Below are 22,827 nucleotides of genomic sequence, written 5' to 3'. Positions count from 1 at the left end.
TTCAGGTGAGGCTCTCTCTCCCGGCTCCCCCATACACAGGAATGCTCAGCTCTGCTGAGAGCTCCTGTGTTCTCATTGAGAGAGTCCTGGGGAGAAAACAAGGATATGGCGTTGGAAATCCAACAGGCCGTTTACTCAGTATAGCAGTCGGCCATCTTTTCTCCCGGCCGCTTCATGAACATTTATTTCAGAAGGCATAAGATGATACTTTGTTCCCTTGTGGTCCAGTATCAGGCTTGTTGAAATCCAGGATTCCTGCTCCTTCCTTCCCCGGGCAGCTGAGGTGGTGGACTGTCAGCTGACCCAGTGCACAGTTCAGTGTCCCAGACAAGACTAATATATTTACATATATACATTTTTCCAAAATGTATCATTTTTATCTAAATTGCCTCAAATCCGGTCCCAAGGAGGGAGCAGTGATATTTCCCACTATAGTGCCTACTCGATACAGTGGCATATAAAAGTTTGGGCACCCCTGGTCAAAATGACTGTTATTGTGAACAGTTAAGCAAGTTGAAGATTAAATGATCTCTAACAGGGCTAAAGTTAAAGATGACACATTTATTTTGCATATATATATATATCTATCTATCCATGTCACTTTTTAGGCTGTGTGCCCACTATGCATTTTTCAAGCGTTTCTGCCGCGGAATTTCCGCAGCGGAAACGCTTAAAAAACTCTTGGTAATACGTGCCCCATGGTCCCCAATGATAATCCGCCTGTGCTGTGCACATGCTGCGGAAATTTCCACTGCGGATTATCATTGCGGAAAAATCCGCAGCACGTCCATTAATTTTGACGTCTGCAGTAGCGTGACCTGTCAAATGACTAAATGACGTAATGACGGGTCCTTTTAGACCATCACGAGCCGCCGGGGAGACCGGAGAAGGAGACCGGGGGCCATCAGAAGGTAAGTATAATGTTTTTATTTTTTACCATTTAACTATTAACTTGGTCACACTATATAAATCCATGCCGGTTGCATGTGACCAAGTTGTCAAGCACTTTTCCAAGTGATGCTAAAATCACTTGGAAAAGTGCTTGATAACCCGCATGCAAAAACACTTGACAAACGCTTCTACCTGGCGGGAAAATGCATGTAAAATCCGCATGCGTTTTTCCTGCCAGGGAGATGCGGAAAAAATCTGCAGCATTTCTGCATCGTGGGCACTTAGCCTTACATTTTAAAAATTACAAAAAGGAAAATGGGCCGATGCTAAAGTTTGGGCACCCTGCATGGTTAGTACCTAGTAGCACCCTCTTTTGAAAGTGTCACAGCTTGTAAACCCTTTTTGTAGCCATAGAAGAGTCTTTCAATTCTTGTTTGAGGGATTTTCATCCATTCTTCCAGTTCTGTGACATTCCTGGGTCATCTTGCATGCACTGCTATTTTGAGGTCTAGCCACAGATTTTCAATGATGTTCAGATCAGAGGACTGTGAGGGCCATTGTAAAACCTACAGCTTATGCCTTTTGAGGTAGTCTGTTGCGGATTTTGACGTGTGTTTAGGATCATTATTCATTTGTAGAAGCCATCCTCTTTTCAACTTCAGCTCTTTTTACAAATGATGTTATGTTTGCATCAAGAATTTGTTGAAATTTCATTGAATCCATTCTTCCCTCTACCTGTGAAATGTTCCCCGTGCCATTGGCTGTAACACAACCCCAAAGCATGATTGATCAACCCCATGCTTAATGGTTGGCGAGATGTTTTTTTCCTGAAATTCTGTGCCCTTTTTTCTCCCCGCATACCTTCGATCATTGTGGCCAAAGAGTTCTATTTTAACCTTATCGGTCCATGAGACTTGTTTCTAAAATGCATCATTCTTGTTTAGATGTTGTTTTGCATACTTCTGATGCTGAATTTTATGGTGAGGATGCACGAGAGGTTTTCTTCTGATGACTCTTCCATGAAGGCCATATTTGTGCAGGTGTCTCTGAATAGTAGAACAATGTACCACAACTCCAGAGTTTGCTAAATCTTTCTGAAAGTCTTTTGCAGTCAAGTGGGGATTCTGATTTGCCTCTCTAGCAATCCTACAAGCAGCTCTCACTGAAATTTTGCTTGGTCTTCCAGACCTTATCTTGACCTCCACTGTTCTTGCTAACTGCCATTTCTTAATTTCATTTTGAACTGTGGAAAGGGCTACTTGAAAACACTTTGCTACCTTCTTATAGCCTTTCCCAGCTTTGTGGGCCTCCACCATTCTCAGAGTGCTAGGCTGCTGATTTTTGGCACATGGTTAGAGGAGGCTGGGTTTTTATAAAGCTGGGAAATTTGCATCACCTGGCCTTTCCTAACAATGATGGTGAACAACAGGCTGATAAAAATGAAAATATATATATTTTTTGGCCGAAAATACAAAGGAAATGTGTCCTCTTTAACTTTAGGCCTTTAAGAGATTATTTCATCTTCCACTTGCTAATTGCTCACAATAACAGTAATTTTGACCAGAGGTGCCCAAACTTTTACATGCCACTGTACTTCTGCATGCGCTGCCAGGTACTCGCTGCAGCACCATGGCCCCTGTGTAGTATTGATCAGCAGAGATCTTTGGGGACCGTCACGTCTCACAATTTATGGAAGAAAATGATAACGCCATGTTGTAAGTTTGCTCATGCATTTCCAGGAGGAATAACAGAGGAATGCCATAACAATTTTACGAGGCAGTGTCTAGAATTATTATCTTCTGGGAAATACATGCATTTAGTAAAACACACGGGAGCTTGCACACCCTATTTAGGCTACGTTCACATGGCTCCTTTTTTTCTGTCATGTATTTGCAGTTTGAGTTGTCTTGGGTCCACAGTTCATGTACTTTCTATGTGGAAACTGCGGCAATAAGTGACGTGCCGTTGATTATTTTTCCTACAGCGCACATTTGAAATCCCTGCGGAATATGTTGTGGCTGTGAGAAAGGCGAAGACTTCCCTCAGAGATCCGCGTGGACGTTCTGCTCTATAGCTACCCTTAGGCTATGTGCGCACGATCAGGATTTTCTTGCTGAAATTTCTGCAGCGTTTCTGCAAGGTTCTGTACCTCTTGGCAGCAAAAACGCTGCGGAAATTCACTTTTTAGGTGTTTTTCCAATGCATTGTGTAGGAAAAATGCTGGCAAATTCGCACCAAGAATTGACGTGCTGCATATTTAAACGCAAATGAAATCTTGTCAGGAAAATTCCTGATCATGTGCACAGATCTTCCAAATTCTCATAGGTAATGCTGGAATAAGGATTACAATGCGTTTTTGGCCCATTTCTGCGCTGAAAAAATGCACTGTGTGCACATAGCCTTAGCCTGGTTGTGGCATGCTTTCTGTCCCGCAGTGGCTTCAGAGCCGGATATTGGAGAAACACAAGCTACACTAATTTGTCAGATTGCCGTGGATTTCAACCACCCAGGTGTCGCCCTGTTGTGGCTGAGGAGACCCAGGGTGAAACGTGCCTGGATGCCGGGGACCAGCGCTGCGCCTGCTTCTCGCATTGCTCTTGGAGGGGAGTAGTAATGACAGCCGCTGGTGCGATCCTATGGGCAGCTCCATCATACTGAAAGGGACTGGCCACCCTTCTAGGCTTAAGTAGCCTGCTCATAAAAGAAACTATAGCATCCTTCTTCCTTCACCAAAGTTGTCATATCCATGCAGCAAGCGTCCTGGCACGTGCCGAGCTCCGATTCCTGACACCTCCAGTATCTACCACTTCACTTACAACACACACCGCAGACGTGTGTTCTGTATAGGGGGTGTCCGCAGGTACAAAGCTATTGAGCCACATGGAGGGACGGACGGTGATGTAAAAAAGCAATTCCTGCACCTATTGTTGGAAACAGTGATGATCCGGTTATGTCTCGTAGGGTGATGGGACCTGTCACATTCGTGCCCTACAGATCCCACGTATTGACACCTTTTTCATCTTGACCCTTTTACATTTCTTAGGTAGAATATAGGGAGATGGATGAAAGTCTTGCCAACCTGTCCGAAGATGAATACTATTCAGAAGAAGAGAGAAATGCAAAAGCAGAAAGGGAGAAGAAAGTGCCACCACCCCCTCCGCAAGCTCCTCCAGAGGAGGAAGTGGACAGCGAGCCAGAAGAGCCCTCGGGTACATGTAGTAATCTTCATGACTTTTATCCTTTCCTGCCATAACATTTCACATCATTTATGATATGCACAACCCCCCTCCACCAAATTATGAGTTAAAAAAAATCGTATCCTTTTTACTTATATGTTATTAAAGATGTCATCTTATAAATGGTGAAACTGCCTCCAAGAGCTTGGAGTAACTACCACCACTATCACTATGTCTGAGGCTGGCATTTTTCTTTAATAAACCAGTGGGCAGCCTCAGTCTGATGATGTATATATCACCCCCAAACAAATAAAAATAAATGTGTGTGTATGTATATACACACACACACGCAAACATTAAGTTATCAAAAGTGGTCACATGGGTCCTTAATGTACCCTGAAGGCCCCTTGCTGGTTGTGGTATCCCGAACGCTCCTCACTGTGAGACTATGAGATCTCATCTGTTATCTGGAGACCTCCCTCTTTGCACTACAGCCAACATTATCATCCTTAGTGTATGTGCCCACATTGTCTTGTAGATGTCAGTAAAGCCAGAGTTTTTGAAGCAGAAGATGCTTTAGGAGAACACTAGCGGTGTTTTTCCTGAAATGGTGTATATAAACTATTGCGTGGCTTCCAAGGGTTCTGGGACCCCCTTTGCGTCAGTATCCCCCCCCCATGCCCAATGTCAGACTAGGCTGAAGACAGAGGTACTCCTATAGCCATGTCCCAGGAATTTGGCTTCGGTTTCTTTCCAGGTGTAGAGGGAGCAGCCTTCCAGAGCAGACTTCCCCATGACAGAATGACTTCCCAAGAGGCAGCATGCTTCCCTGACATCATTAGTGGTCCACAACCCACTCAGAAGGTCTTCCTGTACATCCGGAACCGGACGGTAAGTGTGACCGCGACACCCTTCTGCCCATTTACACAGGGCTGCTGTAAACTTGCTGTTACTCACATTGTCATTACTTCTCGTAGCTGCAGCTGTGGTTAGACAACCCTAAAGTCCAACTTACCTTTGAGGCGACAGTTCAGCAGCTAGAAGCACCTTATAATAGTAAGTTTGCTGGCATTAAAGGAGTTGTGCATCTTTGGGGGCATTTTGTTTTCTTATATAAATGCATACATTTTTGGCAGTACATAATACATGTATTTAAACAACCTCTTTTAATATAGTTATAGAATTAAGTGAAAAATTAAGAAATGTGTGCATAATTATTTTGTTTGTTTCGTCTTTAGGCGACTCTGTGCTGGTTCACAGAATACACTGCTATCTTGAAAGACATGGATTAATTAACTTTGGAATCTACAAGAGACTGAAACCTTTACCAAGTAAGGAATGGGAAATTTCCTTCTAGTTTTAAGTAGAATATTCCACTATTTGATAATCTTGTGTGCCAGTAAGTGTGGGCACAAGAGCATAAGTCATTGATGGTTCTACAGTACATAAGAACTACTACATCATTGATTGAAGTTTCAGCAAGATTCTGGCTGTCATTCTTCTAGTGTTCGTTGAATATGGGTTATCTGGTTGTCATGGGCAGATGCCTTTTTTAAGGATTTTTTTTACTTCATACCCATTTTATGCACATGCTTCTTATATATATAAAACTTCTATGTCATTATTACGCAAAATATCTCTATTTTACAACGCAGAGTTTCTATCCGTGTGTATGTTACCATCTTGTTTCCTATCCCCTTTAGCCAAGAAAACTGGAAAGGTGATCATCATTGGCTCGGGAGTGTCTGGTTTGGCTGCAGCCCGTCAGTTGCAAAGTTTTGGAATGGATGTTACTCTCTTAGAAGCAAGGGTAAGTGAAGTGAACCCCTCCTAGTGTTTACTGCTTTTAATCGTTCCCTATGAACGACACTGGACAACTTTTAATTTGGATCTTTCTGTCTGGATTCTGGTTTCGCTTTACTTGCCCTTTTCTACCATGTAGTAATTAGAGTCCCCTTGTAATGTGGATCGTCAGGGTAGCACATAACATTTGATTTGCCATACAGGACCGTGTTGGGGGAAGAGTTGCTACCTTCCGAAAAGGAAATTATGTTGCGGACTTGGGTGCAATGGTTGTCACTGGACTTGGTAAGTTGATTTTCCTTAGAACAAGTTTAATGTGATCCCATTGAGATCAGTTGCTTTGGGTATTCTTGCTTTGCGTCTGGATAATTTAGTGGGGATGGTTTTGATACTTGAACGTTGGTCACAAATGTATGGCATGATGTGGTACATACATTGAAAAACTGAAGCCTGTTCTTTGTTCTGTGTTATAGGTGGCAATCCAATGGCTGTGATCAGCAAACAAGTCAATATGGAATTGGCAAAAATAAAGCAAAAATGCCCACTGTATGAAGCGAATGGACAAGCGGTACATGTATATATTGAGTCACATTCTCTTATTTTTTTTTTATTTTTAATATATATTGCAATTTTTATTAGTGTACAGTTTGTTTCTAACGACATTTATTGCAGATCTTATGTGCATCTCTGAATTTGCCCAATACTGGTCATCGACCTTCTGTGCCCTTTTGTTCCGAAAAGTCTAGCAGAAGCTCTTGACTTCAGCATGCAGTGTATAAACCATCTTACTAAGGCCACGGTCCCACTATCCGTATTCAGTCAGTATTTTTCTCAGGTGTGGGAGACAAAACCAGGAGTGGAACAATCAGAGAAAAGGTATAATAGAAACAAGTCACCAATTCTGTATTTATCACCCACTCCTGGTTTTGGCTCCCACTCCTGAGAAAAAATACTGACCGAATACTGATATTAAGGCCATGGCCTAAGAATCTAAATTCAATATCTGCTTGCCTCTTGACTGGTAACCAACTAGAGCCAAGTATAGGCAGAATTCGAGAATCCATTAAAGTGGATACAGGAACCAAAGGCGGCCTGAGATCAGTAGTCTATGCAATGAGACATATAAAGGGGGTTGTCTGGTACTTCAATATTGGTAACTTAACGTTAGGTCATCAACACCAGATTGGTGGTGGGGGGGGGGTGACACCTGGCATCCCCTACAATTTTGATCAGTTGTGGAGCAGAAAAGCACAGCTTTCGGCACTCTCACCAATCTGGTATTGATGACCTATCCTAAGGATAACCACGAATATTAAAGTACCCAATAACCCCTTTTAATGAATTAACTAGCAGATTTCCCCTTTGCGATGCCTTGCTGTGATTTTTCTGACTGGTATAATTATTCTTGATACCTAGCTCTGTGTGTTTATATATATATTAGTAGAAGTCTGCTATGTATTAGGCTGAGGTAGCTTTTAGTAATTGATGGAACTTTTGAGCCTTGACTCCAAATAACCGGTATCAGTGTCTTCTTGTTTTTGCCCACATCATCATAGGCTACACCTGCATGCTCCTATCTTAAAATGTAGTGTAAACTATCCACTGGATATTTCCTAAATGGCTGATAGGTGGGTATACAAACTCTGTGGCCTCCACTTTTGGTGAAGACATTGGAGTATAAAGGCGGCTGCACATGAGCATGGCTCTCTCCATTATCTTAGGAAATGTTTAATGACAGTTTTAGAATGTCAAGTTTCATTTGTTCCCCTTACATAATAGTTAAATATTCATGGCTTATCTCCAACTTGAGCATTATTTTACTATTTGGACTGTTTGCCCACCGTTAAAATAAAAACACTTATACTCATCGCCAATGCCACTCCATTGGTGATGGCAGTCGCTCTCCGGGGCTCACGCAGTCTACTGCGCTTGAGTGTCCGCCTCCAGTAGGCGTATATGCCCGAAAGTGATGCACGGCAGAACGCTCGTTCACTCCCTCGGCACCATTATAGTCTATGGTTCCGTCAGCGCATACGCCCGAATCCTGTTTTGCGGGGGAGTTCCGATGTAAGCCCCGACAGGACCAAGGAATGTGTGACAAGATGAACACTATACAACAGTCGAGTGTGTGCTTATGTAGCAGAGTTGTGTGTATTTACTGTGTGTTGTGGAGCTGAGTGTGCATCTACTGTGCATGCAGCAGTGTCGTATTGAAGAGTTGTGAGTATAATGAGAATTATGCAGGGAAACATTAATACACTGTTAACCAGACTATTATCTCCCCTGTAGAGAGGTCCTTAGGCCATGTTCACACATTCAGTATTTGGTCAGTATTTTTTCTCAGTATTTGTAAGCCAAAACCAGGTGAGGGACAATCAGAGGAAAAGTATAATGGAAACACGTCACCACTTCTGTATTTATCACCCACTCCTGGTTTTAGCTTACAAATACTGATGTAAAATACTGACCAAATACTGAACGTGGCCTTAGAGTACTTTACTGACCTCTGGTGATATTGACCCTGATACTTCTTTACACTACCAGATACGTTTTAATTAGTAAGCAATATATTTTCCCATTTTCTGATGTCTTAAACTGGGGTGTGTCTTATAGTAAGGTGCGTCCTGTAGTCCAAAATATATGGTATGTTGGTTTTTTTATACTCTATATATTATATTGGTATTCCATTATTTGCTACTTCTTACAATCTGTCAACTCTCACAATCCAGGTACCAAAAGAAAAAGATGAAATGGTAGAACAAGAATTTAACCGTTTATTGGAAGCCACCTCCTACCTCAGCCATCAACTAGACTTTAATGTCCTTAATAACAAACCCGTCTCACTCGGACAAGCCCTGGAAGTTGTTATACAGTAAGTTGGCCTCATGTTCTCCATTTAAATCTAGATGGAGGTGGTAGGACTCCATTTTCTGTCTTATTTTTATGTAACTTTCCGTACTTTTTTTTATTTAAGACTTCAAGAGAAACACGTAAAAGATGAACAAATTGAGCACTGGAAAAAAATAGTGAAAACACAGGAAGAATTGAAAGAACTGCTAAATAAGGTAGGCATTTTAAGTGTTAATATGCTGTGCCTATGCATTTCAGCATCTACACACTACATAACAGTTTAATGGGAAAATGCATATATTTTGTGTCCGCTGTCAATTTCACCCATTCTGGATTATAGATGTCCCGGTCATATGTTGTACTCTGCTTGACCATTTTGGCAGTATCGTCATATGCTTGTGTATGCAAAAAGAATATATTTGGCCCTGTTCACATTGTTCACAAGTTCTTCTGGGCAGACTGTGTCCTTTTGATCTCCATCTGTCCTCTCTTCTGCCAGAATCCCATGTTTTTAGACAGACACAAAAACGCAGTCATGCTATTGTGTTCACCTTAACCCCTTTCCGACAAGGTCAGTAATAGTACGCACCTGGTCGGAAAGGCCGGTTCAGCGGGGGCTCCGGCGCTGAGCCCGCACTGAACCGGGCACATGTCAGCTGATTATTACAGCTGACATGTGCCCGCAACAGCCGCGGGTGGAATCGCGATCCACCCACGGCTGGTAACATGTTAAATGCCGCTGTCAATCTCTGACAGCGGCATTTAACTCGCGCTTCTGGGAAGCGCGTCCTAAGCTCCGCCCATCGGGACCCCATCACGTGATCGCGGGTCATCGATGGGTGGGCGTGACAACCCAGGGTCTGCAGCAGAAGCCTGTGGTTGTCATGTCTCAATTGCTATGAGCGCCACCTAGTGGGCGGCGCTCATAGCAAGTGAGCATTTCTGCTGCATACAAGCGATCTGCTCATCGCCTCTGTGCAGCAGAAGCAATCAGACAACTGCAGCTTCTAGTCTCCTATGGAGACTATTGAAGCATGCAGTAAGTGTAAAAAAAATGTTTTTAAAAAAATAAAAAATATATAAAAGTTTAAATCACCCCCCTTTCGCCCCATTCAAAATAAAATAATTAAAAAAAAAAAACCCACATACACATATTTGGTATCGCCGCGTTCAGAATCAATATAAAAGAAGAATTAATCTGATCGGTAAACGGCGTAACGAGAAAAAAATTCTTAACTCCAGAATTACTTTTTTTGGTCGCTGCAGCATTGCAATAAAATGCAATAACGGGCGATCAAAACATCAGATCTACCCCAAAATAGAATCAATAAAAACGTCAGCCCGGCGCGCAAAAAATAAGCCCTCACCCGGCTCCAGATCCCGAAAAATGGAGACGCTACGGGTCTTGAAAAATGGCGTCTTTTTTTTTTTTAGCAAACTTTTTGGATTTTTTTTTCACCACTTAAATAAAAAAGAACCTATACATGTTTGGTGTCTACAAACTCGTAATGACACGGAGAATAATAATGGCAGGTCAGTTTTAGCAACCAGTGAACGTGGTAAAAAAAGGACCCAAAAAACAACTGTGGAATTGCATTTTTTTTTTTGCAATTTCACCGCACTTGGAATTTTTTGCCCGTTTTCCAGCACACGATATGGTAAAACCAGTGATGGCGTTTAAAAGTACAACTCGTCCCGCAAAAAATAAGCCCTCACACGGCTATATTGACCAAAAAATAAAAACGCTATGGCTCTGGGAACAAGGGGAGCAAAAAACAAAACTGCCATATTGAACGAAAATTAAAAAAATTCTGGCTCTGGGAAGAAGGGAAGCAAAAAATGAAAACACAAAAACAGAAAGACCCATGGTCGTTAAGGGGTTAAAAAAAAAAAAGACGGACACCATCAGATTGGAGGTTAGACCAAGTACAAAGTGACTGCCTCATGGTGAAGGGCTCTAGGCAGCTTTCTGATGCTGAATGCAGGAGATTCAGATGTTTGCAAAGAACATGAGAACCTGAGTCCGTGAAAACAGGTGTGGAATTAGTGGCTTTGCCTTTCATGACCGTGGAGTGACATGAAAAATGGATTGCATGCACAAGAAAGGGACAAAATCTGTTGTGGATTATTACACTGATTTTGTCAAAGGGAAAATCCATGGTAAATATCTGCAGCAACACTTGACATGCTGCGGTTTAAACAGCACATCCGTTTCCACAATGTGTTCATGAGATTTGCTAAAATCTCATCCACTTTGCTGCTACTGCAATATGTTGTGGATTTTCCACCTCAAATCTGGACAAAAAAAATCTACAACATATGAAACCTGCCATAAGAGGTTAGCATAAACCACTCAATATGACCCTAGACCTCCTTTGCTGCTTCTTCTGGACTTGGATCAGAATATCTCCTAGTAGCTGTAACCTCAGAATGTTCAGTTCCTCTTTGCCTGTGTTGCATGTCTTGTTAATCCACATTAAAGAATCATCAGAAATTGTTCAAATCAGGTTTTTGTGTTCTATGTATTTTTTTAACAAATGTTGGACAGTTTTTTTTTTTCTTATTCAAATTATAATCTATTACGAAAATAAATGAAATAATCTTGCAATTTTCACACTGGCCAGAGGATACTTCCTATGCTTTCAGGAAGTGTTTTCAGTAGGATCCTTATCAGCAGAGGCAGGATTACAATGACAGGTAACACCTCTATACACAGCTGATAACACAGGATCCACCAATAGTCGATGTCACATCTAACTCTGCTACTGCTCTTCATAATTTCCCTTGCACAGGCTCATTAGACAACTTAATATAAAAGGGTTGGGATCTGACTATTGTGGCTATGTACATGTGTGGTTTCCTGAAACAATAGGAAGTTAGAGTCTAAAATTGTCTTAGTGGACAGTGAAAATTGCAAGATTTCTACGCTTTACTTTTAATACAGATTGTGGTATGGGGAAAAAAAACATTGGCGACATTAAAAAATTAAAAGTTACACGAAAACCTGATTTAAACTATAGATCATTTTCTGATGATTTATTTGATATTATTTGTAAACTCACCAGGCTAAGTGGACTCTAAGCTGCAAATAAAATCTTTTGCAATAAATTGTAATTTTTTTCAATTCTGAATACCTGTTAGATTTAAGACTTTGCTGCTTTTAACAGATGGTTAATTTAAAAGAGAAGATAAAGGAGCTTCATCAGCAGTATAAAGAGGCTTCTGATGTAAAGCCTCCCCGAGACATCACTGCTGAGTTCTTGGTAAAAAGCAAGCATCGAGATCTCACCGCACTTTGCAAGGTAATGACATTTTCGTATATTACTTTTATTATTCTAATGCCTAGAAGGAAAGTGTAAGGGTCTGTTTACATTAACCAACGGGCAGCACTAAACCACTGCAAATGGGTAAACATTTAGCCGTTTAGTAGCATGTTCATTCAGTCAGACCACAGTAAATAATGGATAGTGAACGATCTGTAGAAGAGCACATAAGCTCCCACAAACAAAAACACTTCCAGATCTCCTTTCACAGTCAATTTTCACCATACCCCCACACTGACTGCTGTGAGATGAGATGTGTAAGTGTTTGTAATGATACATAACTCAGTTTTGTGTGAGTGAGGAGACGGGGGCGTGTTCTTTTCTGTCCTGCATACTGCTGCCTGCTTATGATTGTTGAACCTCTTGCAAGGGAAGTAATACACACCCACCTACACAAATCTCTGGTAACACTTAGACCTAACTGATCTATAACATAAATTATAACCTAGAGGCGAAATAAAAAAAAATTACTGTTTAATTCATCTTTGCAGCCAATATTTCATGATGTGGCAAGTTTAAAGGGGTTGTCCACTACTTAGACAACCTCTTCTCAATCCCTATGTTGGCACCTTGTAAAATAATTACACTTATACTCACCTCTGGTGCCGGCACTGCCAGCTCTTCCAGTGATTGCTTGACATTATGTTATGCGATCCCTGCTGCCAATCAGCATCAGCTCTCACTTACTCCAGGCGTATGTGATTTGTCCAAAGGTGGGGAGAGTGAAGCCAGTGCTGATTGGTATGTCCCCATGAGAGCCAGTGCTGACACCACTGGACAGCATAAGGCCACGGCCCCACTATAAGTATTTGGTAAGTATTTGGTCAGTATTTTTTCTCAGGAGTGGGAGCCAAAACCAGGAGTGGGTGATAAATGTAGAACTGGTGACTTGTTTCCATTATACCTTTTCTCTGATTGTTCCACTCCTGGTTTTGGCTCCCACTCCTGAGAAAAAATACTGACCGAATACTGATAGTGGTGCCATGACCTAAGGTTTATTATTTTACACAAGGGCAACATAGAGATTGGAAAGGGGTTGTCCGAGTAGTGGACAACCCTTTCAAGGGGAACCTGCCATGTCATTTATCCCTAATAAATTGACCCCATTGCTGTATAGGTTATGTGACATGCATCCCTAAGGAGTGTACAATTAAAAAAACAAAACCCCTTTACTATTTACATCCCAGTCTTCCAGTCATATGGGTGGTTTGGTGGTGCTGGATACTGTTTGTCATTGTCCTCCTGACAGTACTCATGATCTACTCATTTTGATTGATGGCGTGTACAGCCCCGACATCATGCTGATGTCTGTGGAAATCCCACGCCTGTGCACTGTCAGCCATCTCGCTTGGCATACGCATTGAAACATTGTATGTACCAAGCTTCTCTTGTCATCTGTGCGTGCTTCTGAAGTGCCTGGTTGCCACAGGCTTTGTGCAAGCTGCCAGGCACGCACTGCAAGCCTGTGCCATCCAGGAGCTGGGTATCTGGAGCATACCCAGATGATAAATGAAGCTGGGGGCATACACCCAGCTTCAAGGTGCATGCTTGGGGATATAGCTGTCAGCGCACAGGCACAAGATTTCCACGGACATCAAGGTGACATTGGGCCTCTTCAGCCCGTCCGTCAAAATGAGGAGGGTGTGAATAGTGTCCCCCCAATTGCCAAAAGGAAGGGAGAGAAGCGCTCAGCTGAGCTGTGTGCCTCTTTGTTTCTGTTCGGGTGTCTTAGGAGAGTGGAGCCGTCGGTGCACAGATTTTCTGGAGAGTCCATAGACTATGTTGGTCCACAATGTAATTGCTAACCCTGTGTAACTACCATTCTGTTGACTACAGGAATATGATCTGTTGGCGGAAGCCCAGGGAAAGCTGGAAGAGAAATTGCAAGAACTAGAAGCCAATCCTCCAAGGTAAATGTTCTTTTTATGTTTCACCACTGTTTTTTAGTGGTCAGAATTTGGGATGTGGACAAATGAAGTAATACTATATAGTCCCATATGCAACGAGTAAATTAGATTTGTTATAGAAGGTTGCTAAAATAAATACAGTACAGTACCATATTACATATTCTCTTTTTTGGTTTCCATCTTTTTTCTTAGTGATGTGTATTTATCGTCACGGGACAGACAGATACTTGACTGGCATTTTGCAAATTTAGAGTTTGCTAATGCAACCCCCCTTTCTACACTATCTCTCAAGCATTGGGATCAGGTAATTTCTGCTGCAGTTTTCTCCTACCTTGTATTAGTTCTGTACATTTACCCCTATAACATCATTCTTCGTGTATGGCAGGATGATGACTTTGAATTCACCGGCAGCCATTTGACTGTTCGGAACGGTTACTCCTGTGTCCCTGTGGCTATGGCAGAAGGTCTCGATATCAAGCTTAATACTGCCGTCCGACAAGTGCGCTACACAGCTTCTGGTAAGTCCTGTGCAAATCTAGGCTTTGTATACTAGTGTTGGACGATTTAGTGTCACGCTGGAAGGGGAACGCTTCTATACATTTCACTTATTTACGTCATTTTTCAAATGTCCTTTTTGTTATTAGGAGGGTTAAGGGTTTAGCAGCAATTTTTTTTTTTTTCTCCATGAAATTTGCAAAACGTTTTTACAGACTTATCCATGTTTTAGGTGACTGAGTGGCCTATATGTCAGAAAACCTCAAACTGTCAGGAATTTGTTAACTCTTCAGATACTTTACCAGAATGAATACAAACTGGGATGAAAAATGCAATTTTTGCCATTAAAATGTGATTTTAGTCCTACAGTTTTCAATTTCACGAGTAATGAGGAAAAATAGACTGCAGGCTTTGTTACTAAAATTGTCCTAAATGCAGCTATACCTCATTTGTGGTCATAAATTACTGTTTGGGCAGAAGCCCTTCTTTATTTTAAATTTGGCTGGAATAGATTGCGAATGCCATGTTGCATTTGCTGAGTCCCTGAGATCCCCCCCTCCCACTCCACAGGTGACCACATTTTGTAAAACTAGAACGCTCAAATAATTCATTTGGGGGTGTGGTGAGGATCTTGAACCTACTGGTGCTTTACAGAATTTTATTGGGTTGTGACAAAAAAAAATAATAATTTTTTTACTAAAATGTTGTTTTAGCTGAAATTTTTTTTATTTTCACAATGGATAATAAGAAAAAAATTAACCCCACAATTTGTTAAACAATTTTTCCCAAATGCCACAGTACACCATATGTTGTCAGAAACTACAGTTTAGCCACGCGGCTCTTAAGTTTGCAGGCGCCACTAAAGTACCAGAATAGCAGTGACCCCACTTTGGAAATTGTACTCTTCATGGAATTAATCTGTGGGTGTACTGCAAATATGGCAGCTTAGTGCAGTGCCCATAATTGTGCTTCTGGAGAAACACCCTATTATATATATGAATGCTAACTGTGGGGGTCATTTTTTTTCTTTGGGAGTGCAGATTTTGTTGAATTGTTATTTTTGGAGCCATGGTTCATTTTCAGAGCCTTTGTGCTACCTGTAATGTGGAAACCTAGATTTCCATTGACAGGGTTGAACTCATCCCCACCGCAGTGGGGATGAGTTGAACCCTTTATCCTGACTATTTTGGAGTACATACAAATTTTTTTTTAAAACTAGTATCACATTAAATCTATGCTTTCTGCTGCACACTTCCATTAGGGTTTCCATCTGAATACCCCTGACAAAATGGGAATCCGATAGAACCCCTGCTGGAGCTATTCAGTATAATGAGACAGATGGAGTCACTGAATTTTATCTGTTCTCTGTTCCAGCAGTGTCCCATCTTTTTGGATATATACAAAAACATGGTCAAACTTGCTTTAATGCGTGCCTAAAATGACAGATACTGCTGGAACAGAAGCGAGAGTCCAGAGTGATTCCATTTGCCTCATTATAGTGAATGGTTTTGTCTGAATCACATTTTTGTGGATTTAGATGGAAATCCCGACATGAGTGCTTAGCATGTTCACAGTATGGAGCTAGTCTCTGCTCATCCTGCACTCCGCGTTCTCTCCTAACAATGCGCACTGACAGTGCGCTCTCTTGCTGGCTCATCACTTCACATTAGAGCCTGTGAGGGAGCGCACTGTCACTGTGCAATCCAAGCAATATCGCACAGTGACAAGGAAGCTCGTACTGAATTAACAACCGACGCATTCTCATGAGACCAGGGACTGACCCAGCCCCTGAAATGGACGTCACTGATGACGCTTTGTTTCAGCGAAACCTGTATACTGGATGTCAAAACATGTGAGGCTATGCCCCCCAAAACACAGCCATATACTCCTCAAAAATGCCAGGAAGAGTGTTTTTACTCCACTGAAAAATATGTAGTGAGACCTATCATTATTGCTGTAAACTGCAACATTTAATTATATTTTTAACCCTATTTTCAATTTTGCAGACACCTATGCTTTTAGTATAATGTTCATATCTTACAAGTTTTTTCTGTGCAGTATGTTACATATATATATTTTTTAAATAGGATGTGAAGTCATAGCAGTGAACACCCGCTCCACGAGTCAGACGTTCATCTACAAGTGTGACGCCGTGCTTTGTACCTTGCCACTGGGGGTATTAAAGCAGCAGCCACCTGCTGTACAGTTTGTGCCTCCACTTCCAGAATGGAAAACCTCTGCAGTGCAAAGAATGGGCTTTGGAAACCTAAATAAGGTGATGTTCACATTAAGTATTTAGATACAGTGCATAGATGAAAGGTTGTTGTAATAGGACAGGATTTTTGCATGTGACAACTTTTGTTCTTAAGGCCAATATTAACCTGCAGGTGCTCATTCAGACACAACAGAAAGCGATGGTTATATGTAGCCTTTTAGGCGAGTTCTAGATATCAATCTGTATGGCTGGCATGTAGGTCACGCCATGACTCAACTTCATAGAAAGCATCATTTTGTGTATATATACATTTTGGCAGTATTATACTATACACTACAAATGACTGCATGTTCGAGTGCCCTAAGTGAAGTAAAAAATAAATAAAAAAAAAAATTGTTTTCTTAGTTAAATTATAAACTTTTAAAAGATTAAATTACTGCCCTTTTTTCCAAGGAAAAAAAATAGAGAAACAAACAAAAAATCATATTTGGTATTGTCGCGTCTGTAAAAATATTCTGAAAATATAAAGTTATTGAAAAGGTAGGTTAAATGATCTGAAAAAAAACGAAGCTTCAGAATTGCTGTTTTTCGATCGCTGTAATAAAAACCTGCTAACGCAATAAACGGCTGCTTCACTAGAAACTAGTTATGGGTCTCAAAAAAACAATGGCACCTAACCACTAAAATATTAAAAAAACAACCCTTTTGCTATCACCACAATTGTACTGACCTGTGGAATCAAATTGCTAGGTATTTTTTCCCATACAATGAATGCCGTTAAAACAAATCCCAAAAAACAATGGCAATTGCAGGGTTTTTTTTTTCCTTAATTTCATCCCGCCTGAATTTCTTTACCCGTTTTTCAGTACATTGTATGGAAAAATAAATGGTGCCATTCAAAACTACAGCTCGCCTATGGAAAAAGAAGACCTCATTTGGCTATCTCAGTAGAAATATAGGAGTTATGGCTCTGAAGAAGGGTAGGGAGAAAAAGAAACTGCAAAAACAGAAAATTGGTCCTGAAAGGGTAGAGCCATCAGTCATAGATTTACTCCGGGTACTTAAAGCAGCATACAGTTATTTCACCTGTGCATGGAGAAATGAAATTTGATTTTATTTTATTTTTAGGTGGTCCTATGTTTTGACAGAGTATTTTGGGACCCGACGGTTAATTTATTTGGTCACGTTGGCAGCACCACTGCAAGCAGAGGAGAGCTGTTTCTGTTCTGGAATCTTTATAAAGGTAATTTATTTTCCCCCCAACTCTTTCTCAAAAGGATAGATATTTACAGGGTTGTCCAGGCTTAGGACAAAAATCTGCAGTCACTCTGTGACTGGACAGCCCCATGAACCCTTTGGTAATATTTTTAAATGCAATTAATGAACATTCAAAGGTTAATTTCAGTTTTTTTCTTTTTAATATGTTCCATAAAAGCACCGATACTGCTGGCCCTGGTGGCAGGAGAAGCTGCAGGAATCATGGAAAACATCAGTGATGATGTTATAGTTGGGCGTTGTTTGGCCATCCTGAAAGGGATATTTGGAAGCGGAGCCGTGCCACAGGTAAGGGTTCATTCCCGCTCCACTATTGAAGTCTGGCTTGAGTCACATACAATGGAATAGAATAGCCTGTGGAACCAGTCTACAAGTCTGCTACATGCACATTTTGTGGCAGAAATAGGTCTAGATTGTACTGTCCGCATGATATGAAATATGTGGTGAAAAGCTGTGGAAAAATTCTCTATGCCGAAAATCTGCAAATACTGCAATATTTATGGTGTGGACGGTGCAACGTAAATTCTGCAACCAATAAGCATTGTTTGACTCCAGCCTTGAAGCTAGGTATTGGCCTTCTATGGCCTGATCTATAGCTAGATTCACTGCGTCTGTGTACACAGTTTCAGAGATCTGTTGTACAATTCTAGTTTCACAGTTGAGCTGTAGTATTGTGAAATAATGACATATTCAGATATAACAAAAAATACCGTGTGCTCTGTGAGCGCTATTCTGTTCGATTTTCAGAAACCGGGCCATTAATCTGTAGCTAATGGAGGGTAGCCCTGAGAATCGCCTCCTACCCCCCATCATTGACTAGCTTGCCTGGAGCAACATCACATGTACATCATGCTCCAACGATGATCTTGCGCCAGGCAAAAAGAAGGGTTGCTGATGCCAACAAGTTAGAGGTCAAGGGGCTATCAAATGAATTGGTGCTAAATCTACTCTTCAGATACCATGTAGATGAGTTATTTTTCTTTTTATACATTCAGCCAAAAGAGACTGTGGTAAGCCGGTGGCGTGCTGACCCGTGGGCTCGAGGATCCTACTCTTATGTCGCAGCTGGCTCCTCTGGAAATGACTATGATTTGATGGCTCAACCTATTACTCCAGGACCTGCCATTCCCGGAGCACCACAAGTAAGTTTTCACTATCATAAAGATTCTCCAGCTGTTTTATTTAAGAATTCTTACTAATGCAGGTTCACCTGTGAAATATAGATGTGTCCCTCTTTACCTTTTCTCTTGGCGAGACGTTTGATGAGATGACCAACTTTGATAAAAAAAAAATATATAAAAAATCTTGATATTGCAATACTAGATGCTTAGGCTGCAGTGCCAATCACCACCACTGGCTAGCCACATTGAACATATCAGGAGCTTTCGTAGCATGTTTGGTGCTATTAAATTATCAATAATCAAAATGATCTTGTGTGGTGTCATGCAGTAAAAGATTTCACTGGGGAAATTACTATCTTGAAACTACCTCTGATATTCAGAATTAAAGGAACTGCATGAAGCTATTAGGGCCCGGTATCAAAGGCTTTCTTGTGTAGCTAGAACATTTAGCCCTGGGGTCCCCAACTTGTGGCTCTTAGCGGCTTGCTATCTTGGTGCATTAGCGTTGGATTTAGCAGAAAACTGAATTTTTGTTTTAATGTAGTGGATGGAAAGACAGTTCAGCATTCACAAACACTGTGGTTATTCTCGCAATGCCGGCTCTCTCCACTCCTGGCCGCTTCCAGGCTGTCTGCTTCCCATTACTCGCTCTTCACTCCCTGCTTAGTGTGTGTAATCTACACAATGCACAAATGTTTATGACACCCCAATAACTACCTACCTCCATGAGAGGATGGTAGGTCATAAGGCTTTGTGCCCATGTTGCATTTATGAAGCAGAAAATTTCTGCTTCATTTCTGCAAGTCCTCTCCCGGAAAAACGCATGCGGAATTCCGCACGCGTTTATCGCGCATTTTTCGCGCGTTTTCCACATGCGGAATTGCCTTGCGTTTTTTATGCATTGGACAAAGGCAATTCCGCTTGCGGAAACGCAAAATTAATTGACATGCTGCTGATTTTTGAACGCAGCATAAACGCTGCGGAAAAATCCGCAGCATGTGCATAGAACTTGCGGAATCCCATTGGGGACCATGGGGTGCGGGTTACCAAGCGTTTTACAAGCGTTTCCGCTGCGGAAATTCCGCATCAAAAACACTTGAAAAACGCTACGTGGGCACACAGCCTAAATATGGTCACTTTACATAACTATTGTCAGAAAAGGCTAGAAATATAGCTTTTTTAAAGGTCTATTCTGTTTGGACAGTTCCTTAACGGCCAATGACTGACATATGTCATTGGTCACATCCCTATGTGTAGAAAGCACTCAGAAGTTGAGCACTCTCCATACGGTTATAGGAAGTTTCGCACCCAGCAATTTGCCCCCATCTGTTCGCCCAAGGTACATTTCGCCCCCGCATGTTTTGCCCCCGGACCGGTGGCGAACTGGGGACGATATGTGCCCCCCGCATATGAGATGTGCGGGGGCCAAATGCTGGGGACGAAATGTGCGGGGGCGAAATGTACCCGGGGGCGAAACATCCAATTCCCCTTCATACATGGCAGATGCCAGCTGTTTTGCACAGTTTGCATCATAGTCAGCTGCTGAAACAAGATATGATGATTCTGATTTTTAAAGAGCGGCAGAAAAACCTGCAGTGCCAGAATCCACACTGAACTACCAAGTTTTATTAGGAGCCATTTTCTGATTTCTATTGGTTTTATGGCTTCTGCAATTTCTTTACATAGAATGTGACTTGTGACCATCCCGCAGAGCTACTGTGGCTCTCAAAGGTAAGGAAGGTTGGAGACCATTGATGTAACCAGTCTCTTTAATGCCGAGTTAGAGGAATTTTACAGTATTCTGTTGATCAACTAGATTAATACATAGTTTGTTAGTTGTGTAATTTTCTACCTTACAGGGGGTCTAGTTGACTCCCCCACCAGAGCCTAATGTTTTCTTTCTCCGTATCCCTGCAGCCCATTCCTCGTTTGTTCTTTGCCGGGGAGCACACCATTCGGAACTACCCTGCGACTGTTCATGGAGCCCTTTTGAGTGGTTTGCGAGAAGCTGGACGTATTGCCGATCAGTTCCTCGGTGTCATGTATAATATACCTCGTCAGGCCACCCCTGGGATACCAGCACCACCTATGCCATAAAAAGCACATTAGACGGATGAACTTTGAAATGGTTTTACAGTACTGAACTCTATACTTCTGACTGCTGAGCATTCGCATAAGAGTGACTATCGTATTCCATGGATTGGTTTCTTCATTTTGTTTTTCTCTAGCAAGACATGAAGTCCGGTGCCGAGCTGTTGTTGGGTAGATCGTAATTGCTATTCTCTAGTACTACTAGATACATTTTTGCGTCATGAATTTTGCCACCTAATATTAAAATAAACATTACAATGGCATTAATTAATTTTATTTTTATTTTCATGTTTTTTCTTTTTAAATCTATGCTATTAAAGGTATGTTTCGTTAAGTATTTTTTTATTAAATAAATGTGAAAATCAGCACAGATCTTTTGTTTGATTGTCATCTGAATTGTTAAGTAGCATAAATAAACTGTGAAATGATCCATGTGACATTCAACCTCAATAGCTACCTTAACCTTTTTACGACCTATGATGTACAGGTGTATAGGTCACCTCCCTCTCTTTGATGCGGACTCTTTCGCTGAGTCCATATCTTTTCAGGCACATGACAGCTGATCTGCCCACTAACAGCCGCAGGTGGAATTGCGATCCACCCGCGGCTGTTAACATATTAAATGCCGCTGTCAATCTCTGACAGCGGCATTTAACATGAGCGTGCCAGAAGCACGTCACAAACTTCCCCCATCGGCGCCCCTGTCACATGATCGCGGGGCGCCGATGGGTTGGCATGACAACCAAGGGTCTGCAGGAGACCCCCATGCTTGTCATTGCAGATCTGCTATGAGCACCGCCCAGTGGCCAGCGTTCATAGCAGATGATGATTTTTGCTACACATAGCAGGGCCTGCTATGTGTCGGACAAGCGATCAGAAGATCACAGATTGAAGTCTCCTAAGGAGACTATTGAAGCATGTAAAAGGAAAAATGTTTTAAAAAATATTTAAAAAAAATCTAAAAGTTCAAATCGCCCCCATTTTGCCCCATTCAAAATAAAACAATTAAAAAAATCAAAAATGCACATATTTGGTATCACTGGGTTCAGAAACGCCCGATCTATCAAAATATAAAGTAAATTAATCCGATCGGTAAACGGCATAATGAGAAAAAAATATTTACCCCAAAATTATATCTATTAAAACGTCAGCTCGGCACGCAAAAAATAAGACCTCACCCAGCCCCAAATCCTGAAAATTGGAGACGCTACGGGTCTTGGTGATTTTTTTTTTTTTTTTTACAACCTTTGGATTTTTTTTTCACCACTTAAAAAAGAACCTATACATGTTTGGTACCTGCAAACTTGTAATGACCTGGAGAATCATAATGACATGTCAGTTTTAGCATTTAGTGAACATGGTAAACAAACAATTGTGGAATTGCACTTTTTTGCAATGTCACTGCAGTTGGAATTTTTTTCCCGTTTTCCAGTACACGATATAGTAAAATCAGTGGTGGTGTTTAAAAGTACAACTCGTCCCTCAAAAAAACAAGCCCTCACACAGCTGTATTGACGGAAAAATAAAAAAGTTATAGCTCTGGGAAGAAGGGGAGCAAAAAACTAAACCGCAAAAACGGAAAATCCCCCCAGGGTGATAAAGGGGTTAATATTCAGTACCTGGTAATCATACAAGAAGCCACATGATACTAATCAGGTCAGTAATGATGGTAATCATTCA

The 22,827-nt window shown here is 41.4% G+C and overlaps 1 protein-coding gene across 5 annotated transcripts in view; it reads left to right on the top strand.

The window, feature by feature from the left end:
- Positions 1-21,512, top strand: part of KDM1A (lysine demethylase 1A) — a 33,990-nt gene extending 12,478 nt beyond the window's left edge. For 2 of the 5 annotated variants that reach the window (XM_073665754.1, XM_073665749.1), the window contains exons 2-19: positions 3,935-4,106; positions 4,825-4,958; positions 5,045-5,123; positions 5,306-5,398; positions 5,771-5,877; positions 6,074-6,155; positions 6,344-6,444; positions 8,600-8,742; positions 8,845-8,935; positions 11,888-12,022; positions 13,880-13,953; positions 14,143-14,254; positions 14,336-14,468; positions 16,533-16,720; positions 17,789-17,903; positions 18,096-18,223; positions 18,931-19,077; positions 20,974-21,512. In XM_073665754.1, coding sequence (XP_073521855.1) covers positions 3,935-4,106; positions 4,825-4,958; positions 5,045-5,123; positions 5,306-5,398; positions 5,771-5,877; positions 6,074-6,155; positions 6,344-6,444; positions 8,600-8,742; positions 8,845-8,935; positions 11,888-12,022; positions 13,880-13,953; positions 14,143-14,254; positions 14,336-14,468; positions 16,533-16,720; positions 17,789-17,903; positions 18,096-18,223; positions 18,931-19,077; positions 20,974-21,153 — 2,214 coding nt within the window. In that variant the 3' untranslated portion in view covers positions 21,154-21,512. The remainder of the gene's footprint in view (positions 1-3,934; positions 4,107-4,824; positions 4,959-5,044; positions 5,124-5,305; positions 5,399-5,770; positions 5,878-6,073; positions 6,156-6,343; positions 6,445-8,599; positions 8,743-8,844; positions 8,936-11,887; positions 12,023-13,879; positions 13,954-14,142; positions 14,255-14,335; positions 14,469-16,532; positions 16,721-17,788; positions 17,904-18,095; positions 18,224-18,930; positions 19,078-20,973) is intronic. The other 3 variants (XM_073665750.1, XM_073665751.1, XM_073665752.1) reach the window with 3 other exon arrangements.
- The last annotated feature ends 1,315 nt before the right edge of the window (positions 21,513-22,827 follow it).

This window comes from Phyllobates terribilis, unplaced genomic scaffold, assembly GCF_046119375.1.
Source record: "Phyllobates terribilis strain yellow unplaced genomic scaffold, ASM4611937v1 Scaffold_2__4_contigs__length_985480577, whole genome shotgun sequence".
In the NCBI taxonomy this organism is placed as follows: Eukaryota; Metazoa; Chordata; class Amphibia; order Anura; family Dendrobatidae; genus Phyllobates; species Phyllobates terribilis.
The sequence above is the reverse complement of the archived record's forward strand: the minus strand, read 5'-3'. Positions and strand labels throughout refer to the sequence as shown.